The sequence below is a fragment of the Hyperolius riggenbachi genome, chromosome 11 (genome assembly GCF_040937935.1).
Source record: "Hyperolius riggenbachi isolate aHypRig1 chromosome 11, aHypRig1.pri, whole genome shotgun sequence".
In the NCBI taxonomy this organism is placed as follows: Eukaryota; Metazoa; Chordata; class Amphibia; order Anura; family Hyperoliidae; genus Hyperolius; species Hyperolius riggenbachi.
The window spans coordinates 193,453,504-193,474,011 of NC_090656.1; the positions used below are offsets into that span (position 1 = coordinate 193,453,504).

The following is a 20,508-nucleotide window of genomic DNA, read 5'->3' on the forward strand; positions in this document are numbered from 1 at the left end:
TGTCAATCACCTGTCAATCACCCATCAATCACCCCCTGTCACTGTCACCCATCAATCACCCCCTGGCACTGCCACCCATCAATCACCCCCTGGCACTGCCACCCATCAATCAGCCCCTAACCTGCCCCTTGCGGGCAATCTGATCACCCACCCACATCAATAGATCGCCCGCAGATCCGACGTCAGATCACCTCCCAAGTGCAGTGTTTACATCTGTTCTCTACCCTAAACACCCACTAATTACCCATCAATCACCCCCTATCACCACCTGTCACTGTTACCCATCAGATCAGACCCTAATCTGCCCCTTGCGGGCACCCAATCACCCGCCTACACGCTCAGATTGCCCTCAGACCCCCCCTTATCAATTCGCCAGTGCATTAGTTACATCTGTTCTTCCCTGTAATAACCCACTGATCACCTGTCAATCACCCATCAATCACCCCCTGTCACTGCCACCCATCAATCACCCCCTGGCACTGCCACCCATCAATCAGCCCCTAACCTGCCCCTTGCGGGCAATCTGATCACCCACCCACACCAATAGATCGCCCGCAGATCCAACGTCAGATCACCTCCCAAGTGCATTGTTTACATCTGTTCTCTCCTCCAAACACCCACTAATTACCCATCAATCACCCCCTGTCACTTCTATCCATCAGATTAGACCCCTATCTGCCCCTAGGGCACTCAATCACCCGCCCACACCCTCAGAACGCCCTCAGACCCCAGTCCTGATCACCTCGCCAGTGCATTGCTTGCATCTATTCCCCCCTCTAATCACACCTTGAGACACCCACCAATCACCTCCTGTCACCCCCTAGCACGCCTACCCATCAGATCAGGCCCTAATTTGCCCCGTGTGGGCTCCTGATCACTCAGCCAAACCAGGGGCGCCTTTACCTACTGACCACCCAGGCAGCGGCTTGGAGTGGCTTTGATGGGGAAGGCGCAATAAATTACTGTCAGTCCAAGGGGAAATAAAAATTCCTGTCCTGAACGACCGTTGTAAGGGACTGGAGAGAAAAAGATTTCCTTCTGTTTTAAGAAGGCAAATTACACCAAGCGTTGCTTTTTTAGTAGGAGGGCATTTGGTTCCTTTTATCCCCCTATACATTCCTAGTAGCTTGGGTCACCCTGAGCTGCTTGGTTACTCTGCTCTTTTCACAAATAGCCTTCTGCTAAGTCACTAAAGAATCATTCAGAGTTCAGAATTATAGATACTCCCTAAGAAGAAGGTGTCTGGTTTATAGCTGTTCTCTGCCCCTCCACAGAGGTGACAGCGCCCTACCCCCAAATGTTACTGAGTCTGCAGAGCGAGTGAGACAAACAAACAAACAAACAGTAAACTCTGCAGACAGCTGTGTGCTCTGCTAGAATGTCTGCATGTCTAGATGTCAGGACAATTGCCATGACTAGCTATGGAGAGGTAGGATCATCTGATCCTCTCCCCTACACAGCCCGAACTTCTCCCTGAATTCAACAGGACAGTGTTTGAAGTGTGTAATGGACACAGTGGGGGTTGCAGGTTTTGTCTTTCATTGTGTGTGAGTGAATAGGAGGGCAGCATCTAAAGCTCAAACAATGATAATGGACATGTAAGCAATGTGTGTAATTACATCCATCACTACTTATAATTGAAGATGGCATAATAATGTATTTCCATTAATGCTGTCTGTTTGCCCTCTCTCTAATGCTATGTACCACCTCACGATTTTTCCAACGATTTTCCCGATGTCCATCAATTTTTTTTTTGAGCGACAAGTAGTCATTTACACGATGTCGTGACATCGCTTAGCATTGTGTGGTGAAAAGTGACCGTCACTGAGGATCAAGTAAAGTACTGAGGTCGCTTGACTTCTCGTTCGCGCCCGTCCTGTAATGTCACGTGACATCTCACATACCCGCTGGCAGGAAGATGAATCGCTGGACGCTTGTCATGAGGGACACCTCGCTGGATCCATCTTCCTGTGTTGTTGCAGTCACTGTGGTGAGTGTGGAGCTTAACTTTGCTTGCCCTCACCCTCTGCTCATGCTCCCTCTCCCACTGTCTCTCTGACCAAACAACTGCTACTTGGGGAACAATGTGCACAATTATGTACACTAGTCTGAGCACTCTTCAGGGGAGCCAGTAGCATTTGGAACTATTATTGTGTATTTATGTAGCACTGACATCTTCAGCACTTTACAGAGTACATAGTCATGTCACTGACTGCTCACTGGAGCTTACAATTTCATCCCTACCATAGTCAAACTGTAATGTCCGACCATATTATTATCATGTATTTATATAGCACTGACATCTTCTGCAGTACTTTATATAGCACTGACATCTTCTGCAGTACTTTACAGAGTACATAGTCATGTCACTGACTGTCCTCAGAGGAGCTCACAATCTAATCCTACTATAGTCATAGTCTAATGTCCTACCATATTATTATTATGTATTTATATAGCACTGACATCTTCTGCAGCACTTTACAGAGAACATAGTCATGTCACGGACTGTCCCCAGAGGAGCTCACAATCTAATCCTACCATAGTCATAGTCTAATGTCCTACCATATTATTATTATGTATTTATATAGCACTAACATCTTCTGCAGCACTGTAGAGAGTACATAGTGATGTCACTGACTGTCCTCAGAGGAGCTCACAATCTAACCCTACCATAGTCATAGTCGAATGTCCTACCATATTATTATTATTTATTTATATAGCACTGACATCTCCTGAAGCACTTTACAGAGTACATAGTCATGTCACTGACTGTCATCAGAGGAGCTCACAGTCTAATCCCTACCACAGTTATAGTCTAATATTTTCAATATAGGATTGTTTTGGGGTAAACCAGTTGACTTATTAGTATGTTTTTTAGGATGCAGGAAATGTCTGAAGTGTCTGAAGACAGAAACTCCATGCAGATTTTGCCCTGGCCAATGTTCAAGCCTAGGACTCAGCACTAAAATGCAGTAGTGGTACCCACTGAGCCTCTATTCTACTCATAGATATCTGCTCATCCATGTCATCAATTCTGACCCTCCACTACCCTCCCTCCCTCCATTCTACTTCTCTTCTCTTGTATCACTTACACTACAAACACACTGTGCTTATCTCCATAATGGATTATGAATCAAACTGTTAGGCCCAGTGCACACCAAAACCGCTAGCAGATCCTCAAAACGCTAGCGGTTTTTGAAGCAGATTTCAGAGCGATTCTAGGCATGTTTAGAGACATAAATACTAAATAATAATAATAATAATAATTTTCTAAACATGCCGAGTGTTTTTGTGAAGCAGATTACAAATATTGTTACAGTAAAAGCTGTTACTGAACAGCTTCTGTAACAAATACGCCTGGAAAACCGCTCTGATCTAGTGTTTTTCAGAGCGGTTTGCATTTTTCCTATACTTTACATTGAGGCAGAATCGCTTCTGCAAACCGCAAATGTGCAGCAGGAGGCACGTTTGCGGTTTGCTAAAAACCTCAAACCGCTGGTGTGCACCATCCCATGGAAATACATTAGCCAAGCGTTTTCACAGACAAATGCGGTTGGCGGATCACCGCTAAAACCGCTCGGTGTGCACTGGGCCTTAAACCACCTTACCATATCAGCCCTTCAATGTCATGATATTCTCACTCCAGTCCTACCCTAACAGGTGGTAACATATTTGCATATCTCATAATGTTTGTGAAAAATTATTTTGAAAGTAAGAATGTCTTGCTTGATAATCCAATCTTGCAATGTGACTGCCATTGGAACTTGTAGTGTGGATGCTGTATTTATTTGAGGTGCATACTGGCAGCATGTGCTGTATGGCATACAATGCTGATCATCCACAAGGCAAACTTAGGCAGCTGCCTAGGGTCTAGAGAGAGTTTAGGGGCCTGGTGGTTGCTAGCCCCCACCAAATCTAACTAAATAAGCCAGGTGACCATCAGTGGAGGGCAAAGTGTTATCTTGCCTAGGGCCCCGTTTCATAGTTATCCCTCTCTGATGGCTTATATCATGTGTGAAGTGTTCTATAATGTATATGATTTTTGTTTTATTTTTTATGGGGGGGGGGGGGGGAGGCGCGCCACAGGATTTCTTGCCTGGAGTGACAAGAAGGCTAGAGGCGCCCCTGGGCCAAACCCTCAGATCCCCCTCAGACCCCCTTCCGATCACCTCCCCAGTGCATTGATTGCATCTATTTTCCCCTCTAACCACCCCCTGAGACACCCATCAATCACCTCCTGTCACCCCCCCTAGCACTCCTATCCATCAGATCAGGCCCAATACAACCTGTCATCTAAAAGGCCACCCTGCTTATGACCGGTTCCACAAAATTCGCCCCCTCATACACCACCTGTCATCAAAATTTGCAGATGCTTATACCCCTGAACAGTCATTTTGAGACATTTGGTTTCCAGACTACTCACGGTTTTGGGCCCGTAAAATGCCAGGGCGGAATAGGAACCCCACAAGTGACCCCATTTTAGAAAAAATACACCGCAATGTATTCTGTTAGGTGTATGACGAGTTCATAGAAGATTTTATTTTTTGTCAAAAGTTTTTAAATTGATTTTTATTGTTTTTTTTTTTCACAAAGTGTCATTTTTCACTAACTTGTGACAAAAAATAAAATCTTCCATGAACTCGCCATACACCTAACGAAATACCTCGGGGTGTCTTCTTTGTAAAATGGGGTCACTTGTGGGGTTCCTATACTGCCCTGGCATTTTAGGGGCCCTAAACCGTGAGGAGTAGTCTAGAAAACAAATGCCTCAAAATGACCTGTGAATAGGACGTTGGGCCCCTTAGCGCACCTAGGCTGCAAAAAAGTGTCACACATATGGTATCGCCGTACTCAGGAGAAGTAGTATAATGTGTTTTGGGGTGTATTTTTACACATACCCATGCTGGGTGGGAGAAATCTCTCTGTAAATGGACAATTGTGTGTAAAAACATCAAACAATTGTCAAACAACCAGAGAAAGAGCAGATGCCTCGCACACAATAGTCACTGCTGGGATGCCTATTAAACTCTACCAGATAGCTTCTATTACTGTGCCTCCACAGTGACAGTAAACAGATCAATTGCATCAACAAGAAAAACATCCGTGGGCACCAGATACGGAAGCTTCATTTATTCCAGGAGTTTACACACACAGACATTTGCAGATGTAAGATCATATATACATCACCGCTCCAAAGTAGCTGGCAGTAAACAGAGAGATGGTAGGTCGTCGACAATTGTTTCGCGCTAACCAGCGCTTTTTCATAGACAGGACTCCATGGCGGGGAGAAGCTCGCCGCCATTCCTTCTTCTCGGCGTTATAAAGATAACGCCGAGCCTTCCTCCAATCCTCAGATCCGCCCCCTGTCACGTTTCCCATGCGGAAGGAGGAAGTGCGTCAGCGCTCCACAATGGAGCGCAATACCACACCTACATCACTTCCGGACTCCGAGCCGCCCGGCGCACACTCGTCTCATAACGAGGCGAGGTGCGTTACCAGGGCAACGTGTCAACTACACGAACGTCCCACCGGAGGCTTGAAGAAAACAAGCCTACAGTACTGGGACTTAACAGAGACCTAAACAAAATGGGAAATAAACGCGACAGTCAGGGAAGGACCAGACTGACTGGAGCAGAGGCTGCCAAAGTACATTCTAATTCTGCTAATAAAGACCATTTCAATTCAATTGATATAATTACAAAAATACAGAGAAAGGAAAGATACCCACAGACGCCAGCCACAGGGGACAGCATAGTGATAGAAGCATTACCACGAAAATAGTGTGATAGAGAGAGGCGAAGGAGAGAAAAAATAATAAGCCCTTCATCCAAGGGGTAATTTCATCTATAATCTTCCAGAAATACACTCAATTCATTCCGGTCATTAAAACCACAAGGGCCCTCTGCATTTGTTCTAGAGATCAGAAGAGACTCTCTCTGGGATAGCAATCTCTTCCTATCTCCTCCACGTCTAGGGGTCTTAACCAATTCTAGGCCCACAATCTTTAAGACATCTGCGTTTCCATCATGGAACTCTCTAACATGACCAATCAGCCTCTGTGCACCGACTCCATTTTTGATTGATCGGCGGTGCTCGACCAATCTTTCTCGTACAGGACGAGTGGTTTTACCTATATAGAAATAGGAGCAAGGACAGAAAATCCCATAGACCACAAAGTCTAATATTACATGCAGGACAGACTTTGTGGTCTATGGGATTTTCTGTCCTTGCTCCTATTTCTATATAGGTAAAACCACTCGTCCTGTACGAGAAAGATTGGTCGAGCACCGCCGATCAATCAAAAATGGAGTCGGTGCACAGAGGCTGATTGGTCATGTTAGAGAGTTCCATGATGGAAACGCAGATGTCTTAAAGATTGTGGGCCTAGAATTGGTTAAGACCCCTAGACGTGGAGGAGATAGGAAGAGATTGCTATCCCAGAGAGAGTCTCTTCTGATCTCTAGAACAAATGCAGAGGGCCCTTGTGGTTTTAATGACCGGAATGAATTGAGTGTATTTCTGGAAGATTATAGATGAAATTACCCCTTGGATGAAGGGCTTATTATTTTTTCTCTCCTTCGCCTCTCTCTATCACACTATTTTCGTGGTAATGCTTCTATCACTATGCTGTCCCCTGTGGCTGGCGTCTGTGGGTATCTTTCCTTTCTCTGTATTTTTGTAATTATATCAATTGAATTGAAATGGTCTTTATTAGCAGAATTAGAATGTACTTTGGCAGCCTCTGCTCCAGTCAGTCTGGTCCTTCCCTGACTGTCGCGTTTATTTCCCATTTTGTTTAGGTCTCTGTTAAGTCCCAGTACTGTAGGCTTGTTTTCTTCAAGCCTCCGGTGGGACGTTCGTGTAGTTGACACGTTGCCCTGGTAACGCACCTCGCCTCGTTATGAGACGAGTGTGCGCCGGGCGGCTCGGAGTCCGGAAGTGATGTAGGTGTGGTATTGCGCTCCATTGTGGAGCGCTGACGCACTTCCTCCTTCCGCATGGGAAACGTGACAGGGGGCGGATCTGAGGATTGGAGGAAGGCTCGGCGTTATCTTTATAACGCCGAGAAGAAGGAATGGCGGCGAGCTTCTCCCCGCCATGGAGTCCTGTCTATGAAAAAGCGCTGGTTAGCGCGAAACAATTGTCGACGACCTACCATCTCTCTGTTTACTGCCAGCTACTTTGGAGCGGTGATGTATATATGATCTTACATCTGCAAATGTCTGTGTGTGTAAACTCCTGGAATAAATGAAGCTTCCGTATCTGGTGCCCACGGATGTTTTTCTTGTTGATGCAATCAAACAATTGTCATTTACAGAGATATTTCTCCCACCCAGCATGGGTATGTGTAAAAATACACCCCAAAACGCATTATACTACTTCTACTGAGTACGGCGGTACCACATGTGTGGCCCTTTTTTACACCCTAAGTACGCTAAGGGGCCCAAGGTCCAATGAGTACCTTTAGGATTTTACAGGTCATTTTGCGACATTTGGTTTCAAGACTACTCCTCACGGTTTAGGGCCCCTAAAATGCCAGGGCAGTATAGGAACCCCACAAATGACCCCATTCTAGAAAGAAGACACCCAAAGGTATTCCGTTAGTAGTACGGTGAGTTCATAGAAGATTTTATTTTTTGTCACAAGTTAGCGGAAAATGACACTTTGTGAAAAAAAAACAATTAAAATCAATTTCCGCTAACTTGTGACAAAAAAATAAAAACTTCTATGAACTCACCATACTCCTAACGGAATACCTTGGGGTGTCTTCTTTCTAAAATGGGGTCATTAGTGGGGTACCTATACTGCCCTGGCATTTTAGGGGCCCTAAACCGTGAGGAGTAGTCTTGAAACAAAAATGACCTGTTAAATCCTAAAGGTACACATTGGACTTTGGGCCCCTTAGCGCAGTTAGGGTGCAAAAAAGTGCCACACATGTGGTATCGCCGTACTCGGGAGAAGTAGTATAATGTGTTTTGGGGTGTATTTTTACACATACCCATGCTGGGTGGGAGAAATACCTCTGTAAATGACAATCTTTTGATTTTTTTTTTTACACACAATTGTCCATTTACAGAGTTATTTCTCCCACCCAGCATGGGTATGTGTAAAAATACACCCCAAAACACATTGTACTACTTCTCCCGAGTACGGCGATACCACATGTGTGGCACTTTTTTGCACCCTAACTGCGCTAAGGGGCCCAAAGTCCAATGAGTACCTTTAGGATTTCACAGGTCATTTTGAGACATTTAGTTTCAAGACTACTCCTTACGGTTTAGGGCCCCTAAAATGCCAGGACAGTATAGGAACCCCACAAATGACTCCATTTTAGAAAGAAGACACCCCAAGGTATTCTGTTAGTAGTACGGTGAGTTCATAGAAGATTTTATTTTTTGTCACTCTGGGAGTGACCAAGTTTATAGAACTTGCTGATCTAAGGTTGTGAGAGGTGTGGTGCAGCTTCAGCAAGTCCTTCATGTATCCAGGGCCGAGATTGTGCAGGGATTTGAATGTCAGCAGTCCAATCTTGAAGAGTATTCTCCATTCTACTGGTATCCAGTGCAGTGAGTGAAGGATCGGTGTAATGTGACAGTGGCGAGGCTGGTTTGTTAGCAATCTGGCAGCAGCATTCTGCACTAATTGCAGGCGACGCAGGTCCTTTTTGGGGAGGCCAGCATAAAGGGCATTGCAGTAGTCCAGCCGTGATGTGATGAAGGTGCGGACTAGGGTTGGAAGATCCTCTGGGGGAATCAGATGTTTAATCTATTAACAAAATAGTGAGCAGGGAGTCTGGCCAGCAACTTTGTATAAATATTTTTCAGGGAGTGTCTTTATAAAGAATAAAGGCCATGCTTAGAATCCCCTATGAAGAGATGGACTAGTCCAAAACCAGTCAGTTGTGTTAGATTTTTACTACCTACTGTAAGTGACAACAACATAGGAGAAAAGTAATTTATAGCTCTGGAAGAAATATACTTCTTATTTGTGTGTTTTACATGTATTTCAAAGTTTACAAATTTTCTGATCCTTTAGTGTTCTAAGTAGAGATGCAAATTTCTACAAACTCAAAAGTGCAAAATTGAACCAATGGAAGCCAGCAGCTGCCAGCGGACCTGAACACTTCCACAGCACTGGCTCTAATCAGCACCTGTGAGCTGTGTGCCTAGGCTCTCTGCTCATAAGTAGGAATGATCAATTAGATGCAAATTTTTCCAAAATTATGCACATTGTTATGCAAATGTATGCAGTTTGAAACGGACTAATCAATTTAAACCTAGGTTTAAATTGATTGGTCCATTTTCAAGCTGCATATATTGGCATACAATGTGCATAAATTTGCATCAACTTAGAAAAGTTTGCATATCTGTGATCATCCCTACTCATAAGGTAATGCTGTAGCTTAACCCTTTTTGTGCTCCCAGGAATGTGAAGGAATTAAGGCTTCAGGGTTTTTTTAGGATTTCTATAAATCGTAATGAAGAATTTTTTTTCACTAAACATTATCATGCTGTGGCTCATCTCTTAGTGCAGAGAGGAAGTTCCGAGTTTAGTTCCACTTTAATTAGTTAAAGGGTACCCGAGGAAAGGTAAATTAAAGGAAAAAAATGCTTGCAAGAAGAGGGAAGCCTCCCACATCCTGGCCCCCATTGCTTTAGCTCATGGACCCCTGACAATTATCCGGCAAGCTCTTGCCTGTGCAGTAAGCTGGAAGGTGCTAATGGACGAGGCCATACTCATGTGGGAGCAGCATGGCCCCGCTCCTGCGTGAAGAGCGGGTGCGATCTTCAGGAGGGTCTCAGTGGGAAGTCTCTGGAGGCTTCTGGAGGATCCCTCTTGGCTATCTTTTTTTTTTATTTTTTTAATGGAAACATCCAAGCTCTAAAAAAAACAAAATCCACTCCATCCTGTGCATTCGCTGCAGCTCAAGTGGCTCCCGGTGTCGGCTTCCGGGTCGGCTTCTTGTGCGCTCCACGGCGCGGGTCACGTGGTCCTGCTGACGTCATCGGGTCTGTACTGCGCAGTACAGACTTGATGACGTCAGCAGGACTACATGACTTGCGCCGTGGAGCGCACAGGAAGCCGACCTGGCGAGGTCGGCTTATGCAGCGCAGGACTCCGGGAGCCACTTGAGCTGTGGCGAGGGCACAGGACGGTAGCCGGGGGCTGGAGGAAGCCCCAGGTAAGTGGAATTTGTTTTGTTTTTAGAGCTTGGACCTTCCCTTTAAGTTACCTCAGAATTGCTTTAACCCTCCTGGCGGTATATTAAAAACCGCCAGGGGGCAGCGCAGCCGTTTTTTGATTTATTTATTTATTTTTTAATCGTGTAGCGAGCCTAGGGCTCGCTACATGATAGCCGCTGCTCAGCGGCATCCCCCCAGCCCCGCCGATCGCCTCCGGCGATAGGCGATCAGGAAATCCCGTTCAAAGAACGGGATTTCCTGGAGGGCTTCCCCCGTCGCCATGGCGACGGGGCGGGATGACGTCACCGACGTCATGGACGTCGTGACGTCTAAGGGAGTCCCGATCCACCCCTTGCCGCTGCCTGGCGCTGATAGGCCAGGCAGCGCAGGGGTCTAGGGGGGGGGCTGTCTTGCGACGCGGATAGCGGCGATCAAGCGCGGGGTGGCGGCGATCGAAGTGCTGACGCAGCTAGCAAAGTGCTAGCTGCGTTCAGCAAAAAAAACAATTATTCAAATCGGCCCAGCAGGGCCTGAGAAAACCTCCTGCGCGGCTTACCCCGAACTACGTTCGGGGTTACCGCCAGGAAGGTTAAAGGACAACTGTAGTGAGAGATATATGGAGGCTGCTATATTTATTTCCTATTAAACGGACTCAAAGCGTCAGAGCTGCAGCCACTAGGATGCGCTCTATAGGCAGAAGCAGTGTTATGCTAGGTACATACCATACAATTTTCTTACAGATTTACATGCCAGATCAATGTTTTCCAACGTGTCCGATCAATTTGTATTTCGATTTTCCGATCGTTTTTTAATTGTTTTGTTCAATTGTTTTTTAAATCGATTTATGTTCAGTTCTATGAAATTAAAAAAAGATTGAAAAATCTATCGAAATTCAGATCGGAAATGTTGGAAGAAATCGATCTGGCAGGTAACTCTTACAGAAAATTGTATGGTGTGTACCTAGAATTAGGGAACCTTGCCCAAGGTCTCCTACTTAGTATGTGCTGGTTTATTAAACAGGAAGAGCTTCCTGTGGCAGAGGCAGAGTCCTTAACCAGTACACTATCCAGCCACTGCAGCGCTATAAAGTTTACCTGAATATGAATCCAGTTATATTCTGAAACAGAAGTGTTTAGGCATGGCCCATATGCTTTGCTTTACCCTAAGTTTGTTTTCTTCTTTTAAACGGCCAAATCAAAATTGTAGTTAAACTGTGTATCTTAACTCATCCGACTCCCATGTAATCGCTGCCTACCCCCTACCTTATGATGACTCATGCTGTCTGTTGTAGCAGAGCTGACAGCATGCCTTCTCGAAAGGTAGGGGTAAAGAGTGGTCACATGGCCACAGTGTGATAGAACGCGGAAAAGCCACCGAGTGTACTGGCGGCAAGGCGGCTGATTCCGCGTCCAGCGCGGCGGTTTGCACGCAGCAGCGTGCGTCTGGTGTGGCTGAGTCTGTTAGTTCACACAGGTTGAGGAATACACGCGCGCGCACGCTGAGATGCAGAACCTTTATGACAAACGAGGAGGGATCAGCTGACCAGGTTGGTCAGCTGACCTCAAAGCAAGTGGCTATTGGTTGATCGCTGATGGGTGGCGCCAGAGAGCGCCGCTCTATATATAGTCACTGCTGGTCAGTCTCAAGTTGTCTGCCGTTGCGAACACTTACGTGGAAGCACTCAGACCTTAGTCAGATCCTACAGTGTGTTAGAACCAGGAGGACCTGGGAATTCACACTGAGCCAGATTACTTCTGTGTATTATTGTGTTATCATTCTGTTATACTTCAGACTAGTTCCAGGGTGTCGAGACCACGGACCTAACACCCAAGTCTAGGGATACTCTGTACCATCATATTATACTCCAGACTAATTCCAGGGTGTAGAGACCACGGACCTCACACCCAAGACTAGGCATTGTTTTGATATCTGTTATGACCTATTGCATTCCTGACTATCCCTCTGATTTCTGATTCGGTACCTATTCATATCTGATTATCTGTTGCCAAACCCTGCCTGCCTTTGGATACCGAATCAGCCTTCTGTCTTTGTACCTTGTCTGTCTGTGTGTTGCCGACCTGGCTTGCCCGACCTCGAGAGCTATCTCTCTCCTTAAGAGATAGTCTCCAGACCTGCTAGTGACATCCACCTTTCAGGTGTCACTCACTCATAGGTCCTTCCTACTTTCAGCCTGGGACTCCACCCCTTTGGAGGTCTCAGGCTGCTGGAAGGTTTTTGCACTTCCCAAAAGGCGGTATCGTCCATACTGCCAAAGACCACCTGCTCCTCGGGTGGTCTTACTCAAAGTCATTACTATTGCACCAAACACTCACACTATAAAGGTGTCCAGAGGTTAGTTATACTTGGATTATCGGTGATTCTGCAGATCATCAATAATCAGGTATAATCTGTATTCTTGGTGATACTGCAGATCACCAATAATCAGATTCTCTCTGTGTGCTGACACCGATCGTTACACACAGCAGTCAGGCTAGATCAGGGGTCAGGAATCTTTTTGGTTGAGAGAGCCATAAACGCCAGATATTTGAAAATGTATTTCCATGAGAGCCATACGATATGTTTCAAACTGGGACAGTGTGCATGCGTAGCAGAGGGTTGTTGTCCCTGTTGCCTTGGTGATGTGTATACAGTTGATATGCGGGGCAGTGGAAGTTTCAGACATGTCTTCAGCTTCTCTTTGGTTTCAGCAACATCAGCAATTTACCCGAGAGCCAGAAAGGAGAAATACCGACTAACAGCTTGTACAATCTCGTCCTACAAAGTCACTGGACCTGACAGGGTCCAGAGCGGGTCAATTCGAGTTGCTATTCGTTTTGGGGTAGCGCAAATAAGTTAGTGGTGCATGCTACAGCAGTAGCGTGCCTACTTTGGAAAATTTTACCTACGCTGCCACACTAAGCTGCGCTGCTTGAGCAATGTAGCTTAGTGAATCAACCCCTACTGATTTGTCTGTGAGCCAGATGTAGCCATCAAAAGAGCCACATCTGGCTCCCTAGTCATAGGTTCCCTACCGCTGGGCTAGACTGAGCTACCTTAGACTATTGCTGTTATTCACTGAACTGTCTGTATTAAGGGAAGGGGAGATTATCGGGGTAAGAAAAAGCAACTGTGGTTTCATTAAAACCCTCTGTTTCAATATGTCCCAATAAATGAGCATGTTGCTGAAATAGTCCAGTGATGATTAATCACATGCCTCAGATTTGTCTGCTTGCCTTCCAGTGTGTTTACATCTATTCCTTGCTATATTGGCCTCCATGCACAAAGCTCTGGTCGGTAATTTCATTTCAGCGGGTGAAATACCGCATGTGGGAATTTAGATTTAAAAAACAAAATAAATTCACAATTTTTTCCTTGCACGTTGTTTTAGCTAAGTCTGTAGCTAAAACGACCAAACATATTTTTCCGGTAACAATACGGTGGGATCCCAGAGAACAGGATTCTAAATTAGAATGTGATTGAGAGAGAGATGCAGGAAGCACATATGTGGAGGGGCAGGAAAGACCAGTGAGGAGTACTCAAGAGACGAGAGAGAGGCACCCGCCCGACAGTATATCGGCTCCAATAAAGTGATGAGTAGGACATGGTGGCTCCTATTGGTTGTCTCCTTTATCTGTCAGTGTTACCGCATGCCTGTATGGCAGTTACTGACAGTTGCTGGCTGGTGTTAAATAACAAATGTTTTTTTCTTGTTTTAATGTGGTGAACTTTGTGAATTGGCAGTAGTTGAGGTTACTGCACAAATGGGTAATTTACTGTATTAGTCAGTAACTTTACTTTTCCATGCAGTAACAACAGGCACAGGGAATTGCTGCTTGACTAACTGGTCAGTAAAATCTGCTGTTTTGTGAATGGAGCCAATGTGCTTTAGGAGGTGAAGAAAATGCTTATTTCCAGGGATGAACTCTTAGGAATAGTCAATGAGATGCAAATAGTTCCACATTAATGCAGGATTATGCCAATTTAGTGGGCAAACTTACACAGCTTGCAAATGGACCAATCATATTCCGTCTTGACAGGAGGTGATTGGTGCATTTTCAGGCTGCATACATTTGCATACAAAACTTGTGGCTGCTTCCTCCATGTGACTTAAATTCTGCTTTCAGCTGAACGATCCCCCTGTTTTCTGCTTTATCTTTCTGTAGTATTCTGTAAACAGCACTTTCTCTGATTCTTACCGCTAAGCATCACACCCTCCGAATATAGCGGGATGTTTTCTATATGTTTTCATGCCTATATTTCTGTAGGTTATTTAAGGAAAGACTAAGTCAGCTGAAAGCTAAGCTGGAAGAGGTGTCGTCTGGAAAAGCCGAGGAATATATTAACCCTTTAGCTGACCTGCAGAAGAACATGAAGATCCGCATTGAAGTTGCAGGTACTTCGTTTTCAGTCTTCACTTCTTTAAAGTAAACTTTCCCCAAATCCAGAGTATTGTGCGATGAAAGGCCATGGACCGCATCCACTACCTCACGCTGGCTTCAGAGGGATGCTGGGAGGCTTCAAGGGAACCAGAGGTGAGAGTGATATGGAGGCTGCCATATTTATTTCCTAAACAATACCAATTTCCTCGCAGTCCTCCTGATCCTGTGGCTCTAATACTTTTAGCCACAGACTCTGATCAAGCATATACAGTAATATGCAGGTCAGGTACTCTGACTTAACTGACTCAGGTTTTACTGTATTAGCCTTATGCTTGTTCCAGGGTTTTGACACTACATATGACAGAAGATCAACAGGACTGCCAGGCATCTGGCATTGTTTACAAGCAAATAAATGTGGCAGCCACCATATCACTCTCACCTCAGGTTCCCTTTAAAGGGAGTCTAAAGCGAATTTTAAAATAAAAAACAGATACTCACCTAAGGAGAGGGAACATTTTGGGTCCTATAGAGCCTTCCCGTTCGCCTGCCGGTCTCCGTGTTCCCCCCCCACAAGCTCCCCCGTTAGCAGTTCACGACCAACTGGACTGCTCTCTTACGGGTTGGGGAGACTTCGGTAGTCTTCGTACTGCACGAGCCCCCTCTCTAGCGCTGGTCTTCGGGAGCCCGAGTGCTTACTAAGATTGCAGGAAATGTAAACCGAGCAGCCTGCGGAGGAAACGGGAAGGGCTCTATTGGACCCAGAGCCTTCCCTCTCCTTAGTATCTGTTTTTTATTTTAAAAGACACTTCAGATTTGCTTTAATAAGAATCTATACTGCCCGATTTGTACAATAAAAAAACATACTAATTAAGTCACTGTGATCTCCTGGATCCCTGTTTGCAGTTTCTGCCACTCCCCACCGCGATCCTGGCTTTTAATCGCCAGTTTTAGGCAGCGTTTACAAACAAAAAACATGGCCGCTAACCAGGATGTGATGTGTGTATGTGTGTGTGTATGTATGTATATATATATATATATATATATATATATATATATATATATATTTATATATATATATATATATATATATATATATATATATATATATATATATATTCATGTTACAGTATACTACAATTTTTTTATTACATAGTGACTTTTCTGCACTCCAGTTAGGGATTCTCATAGTTTCTCAGCATGGGCAGCTCCCTCACCCCTCAGACAAGCTGAAACTGAAAGCAGAGACCTGTCTGTGAGGTATAAACAAAGCACACACACAGAGCCTGGAGGGGGGCGTGCATAACTTCTCCCTATCACAGCAGAGGCAGTGCATTCCTCTCTGGGTCGACAAAGCTTGACAAAGAAAAGAAGATTATATATATTACAGAGACAGTGCAACTAGAAAAGGCTGCAGTAATCCAGACCACCTAACAGGTATAGGAACTTATAGGATAGAAGAAATAAGGCTGAAAATTTTGTTACAGAGTCTTTTTTAAGAGGAACTTTAAAGGGAATATCCAGGAAACTTAAAAAAAAAGCTTTACTTACATGGGGCTTCCTCCAGCACCTTGCAGCAGAGATATCACTCGGAGCAGTTCTGCTCCCAGCCACCGGCCCAGGATTCCCGCCGGTGCAAAGGCCGACCTCGTGAGGTCGTCCTCTACTGCGCCTGCGCGAGCGCCACTGTCAATCACTTGCACGTGGTGTGGAGTGTATTGCGCAGTAGTTGTGCGCCTGTGCAGTACACGCCATGTGCGAGTAATTGACACCGGCACTCGTGCAGGCCCAGCAAAGGACGACCTTGCGAATTCGGCCTCTGCACCGGCGGCTGAGAGAGGAGCTGCATGTCGGCTGCCAGGTAAGTTAATGCCATTTTTTTAGCTGTCTGGATATTCCCTTTAACCTAGGATTTAACTCCATCCCAACCTGTAGCCGATACAACCTTTCCCACGAGAAATGATGTAACCCCTCCCACAGTGTGATGTCATGGCCAAACTCCTGACAGTTTGCTGTCTGTGAACCTCATTGCAATGTGGGAAATAACAGCTGTTTTCAACTGCCAAGCAAGCAGTTCTCCCTCTGCAGAATGTCCATTTACTGAGTTCTTTACACAGAGATCAGAAAAGTAATTTTATTGATTACATTATTTTCATTACAGTTCCTCTTTAAAGCAAACCTGCACTGAAAATGAAAAGTCAAAATAAATAAACACGTCATACTTACCTCCTGTGTAGTCCCCTCATCAATCACTTTCTCCTCTCCTGCGTCCTGTTTGTCCACTGTGATCACTGGAATTCTCCATCCTCTATTTTGAGCCATAGGGAAACATGGACATTACCTTGCTCATCAGTTGTCCTTTCAGCTATAACTGACAGCAACTGATATTTTTCACTAATGACAAAATCTTGTTAGAACTGGAAGGAATCGCTGTAAGAAGAAAATGGTGAGCCTCTGAGAAGAGCTGACAGCGAGGTTAGTATGTAATATTCATTTGCAGATATGTCAAGAAAAGTAGGAGGAAGTATTGTTCACCACTTTATTAGTCTTCTTCTGTGTATATCTAGCGTTATGTTAGGTACAGGTTATCTATACTTTTTATAGAGTATCGTTCTGATTTTTTTTTTTTATAATATATATTTTCATGCTATTAGAGAGCTCTCTTCTTCTCCTGTAGGAATCTATAAAGGGCTTTGCCTGGATGTTATAAAGCATCGTTATGAATGTGAACTTCAAGCTGCTAAGCAACATTTAGAGGTAAGTGCTACTTATTATCTGCTGCTCACGTTGTGTTTCCTGACTTATTTGTGCAGATGCCAAAGCTTACAAGCCTTGGTAGAAGAGGATTTACTTGCACAGGGAACTGCTATTCTGGTACATTTGTGGACTAGGAAAGACCGCATCTCATTGACCAAGTCACTGTCTGCTAAATGCCTCACAACCTGTGCCTACTCGAGTGTTGTGGATGCCACATCAGTATGCAATGGAGAAGTCTAATACACCTACAGGCTTCCATCATACATGCAATCTAGCATTTGTTTAGCTATTGTGAAATAAAAAACACAATCTGTATACTATTTAATAAATAGGAACATACATCTTGTCAATAAAAATTGTCATTAAGTAGTTGTAAAATTAATTTCAGCAACCAGATAAAGCTTCTTGAACGTCTCACATATTTTGCAAAGTCCAGACCTGGCGTGAAAGGATTTTAGTTCCTGGACTAAGTTAGATAAGGTAGTTATAAGCAGCAGTGGTTTCCGCACTTTGCATTATGTTTGGCCCACTCCAGACCACCAGGGAAGCTATACTGGTGGTGAAGCCCTAGATCACCAGGGAAGCCATATGGGGAAGGGACAGTGAAAGCACTTGACACCTAGAAACCACTACATAGGGGTGGGGGGTCACTAGATACCAGGAAACTATAAATGGGAGGAGGGGGCAAATACACAACAGGTTACTGGATAGGGAAGGGAGGGGGTCACTAGATACCAGTGAACTGCGTAGGGGAGGGAGGACCACTAAACACCAGGGAACTGTATAGGGGAGGAAGAGGCATTAGACATCATGGGACTGTAAAAAGGGGAGGGAGGAGGGCCACTAGACACTGGGAGGGGCCACTAGACACCAGGGAACTGTATATGGGAGGCATTAGACATTAGGGAACTGCATGGGGCAGAAGGGAAGGGATCTAGACACCAGGGAACTGTGGGGCGGAGGGCATGAGACACCAGGAAAACTTTATAAGGGAGAGAGGTAGTCACTAAGCATCAACTTCCTCCCCAGTACAGGGGTACCTGAATGTAGTTTTTCAGTATTATTCCACTCACATCCTGAAGGTGGAGCTCTAAAACCAAATATCAATTTTCTATTTTCAACACTATTCTGATTTTGAAACCATTTTTTAAAATACTGAATAAAATGAAAATGTAGTAAAGTCACTGAACATTTCCCTTTTGAGATGTTCATTGGCTGATACTGGTGATGATGATGATGATGATGATGAATGTTACTGATGACTATGATGATGATCTGAGCATACTGCACTGCTTGTTTGCACTGAGGAGATATCCAGACAGATGCTTTGCTCAGCTATGCCGAGGTTTTATACCTGGGATTTTCGGGATGATGCACAAAGCAGCGTTAATACTGCTGTGCACAGACAGCGCATGGTAATACTACCGTTACTACTGCCTGCAGTGTACTGCGAGTTACGCTATTAGCACAACCTGTGGCTCTTGTGTTATGTGCGCATTGCTGCAGTAACACGTACATTACCATAGCAGTGCACACAGTTTTAGAGCATTTCTAGCGTAACTCGCTGTATATTTCTGGCAGTAGTAACTGTAGTATTACCATGGGCTGTCTGTACACAGCAATATTACAGCTGCTTTGTGCATCAACCCCTCTGAATCATAGAAAACATTTTTTTTACTCTCCTGTAGGGGTGGGAAAGCCAAGGTAGAAAAGCTCTGGGACCATAAAAAGGTGTCATCGCACTGTGTGTTTGGCTTGATTTTTATGATCATCAACCTCATATCATCAGGTTTGTGTTTATTAGCCATGAATCTGTTTCCTGTGCTTTGTGTACAGAGTGAGAAGGTTCTGCTGTTTGACAGCATGCAGAGTGAGCTCCTGGAGAGGATCCAGAGACTGGAGGAGGACCGGCAGAGCATCGATATCTCTTCAGGTGAGTGGGAAGAAATGGAATGTGTGATCCAGTAATTCGCCAGGTCACACGGAGTGTCGAATCGTAGGGTTTTAAGCTAACCTGTAGCCAAAGGAAAAAAAATGCTTAAGAATTGATGCTTACCCGATTAGAGGGAAATCTCTGGATGATCAAGAGGCCTCCCTGATCTTCTAACACCCCACTGTACGCGCACAGGGTCCCGCTGAACATGTCCAACAAGAGCTTGTCGGACATGCTCCCGTGGCTGCGCTTCCCTCCGTGTACGAGTGTGGTAGTTCCCCTCATCTGCGAGTACGGTCCATGCTTGCATCTCAGTGAAGCCACTCATGCTTCACTGAGATGGTTCAGCGGTACAAAATCTCACGTCAGGGCCGCTGTACACACACTAGATTCTTAACAGAGCCTGTCCTTACCCACAACCCTCTAGTGCTTTTACAAAGTTCTGTGTTGTATACAGTTAATCTGTGTGCGGCAATCCGTTCATCTGTGATGGAGCGTGGCTGCAGGACGCCTGTGCAGTGGCACAGAGACGCTTTGGATTGGCTGTTCCTGATGAGCTGGAGCTACTCTGTGCTACTGTGCATGTGCGAGGTGTCCTGCGGAGTGCAGTTGCGCTCATTCAGGGAAAGCATTACAGCCCGACCTACCAGAAGGTCCCAGCACTGGATCGGTGGTCACGAGGAGCACAGGGAAAGCCTCTCGAAAATCTGAGGGAGGTGTGTGACTTTCTTTACATTTAGGCCCTATTTACACTTTAACGCATTGAGTTGTGTTGCATCCCATTTACTAAATGTGATGCGATGCAACTCAACGCAACACATTAAGTCAGGGCCGGATTTACAACTCAGGAGCCTGTAGGGACAGGTGGTCTGGCTCCCTAAACCACGCCCCTCAGCACAGGCCACACCCCAAGTAAAACATTCTGTACTCTAATCTCAACCTCATGTCACTAACAGTCTTTAGGATCTTGCATTCTGATACTGACTTATATCATCGATAGTGACATGAGACAAGGATTAGGGTTTAAGCCCCTAAGTAGGGATGGTCAGTGAGATGCAAATAATTGAGTTGATGCAGTATTACCCAAATTTATCTTATGCAAATGTTTGCTGCTTGAAAATGGACCAATCTATTTTTACCTCAGCAGGGTTTGATTGATTTATTTTCAAGCTGCATAATATTGCATACAAAATTTGCTGCATCAATTTATTTGCATCTCATTGACCATTCCTACTCCTAATGCTGGGTACACACAATG

The 20,508-nt window shown here is 45.0% G+C and overlaps 1 protein-coding gene across 1 annotated transcript in view; it reads left to right on the plus strand.

Annotated features, from left to right (window-relative positions):
* Positions 1 to 20,508, plus strand: part of BRMS1 (BRMS1 transcriptional repressor and anoikis regulator) — a 77,871-nt gene that overhangs the window by 18,880 nt on the left and 38,483 nt on the right. The window contains exons 4-6 of the mRNA XM_068261108.1: positions 14,450 to 14,577; positions 17,238 to 17,317; positions 19,154 to 19,250. Coding sequence (XP_068117209.1) covers positions 14,450 to 14,577; positions 17,238 to 17,317; positions 19,154 to 19,250 — 305 coding nt within the window. The remainder of the gene's footprint in view (positions 1 to 14,449; positions 14,578 to 17,237; positions 17,318 to 19,153; positions 19,251 to 20,508) is intronic.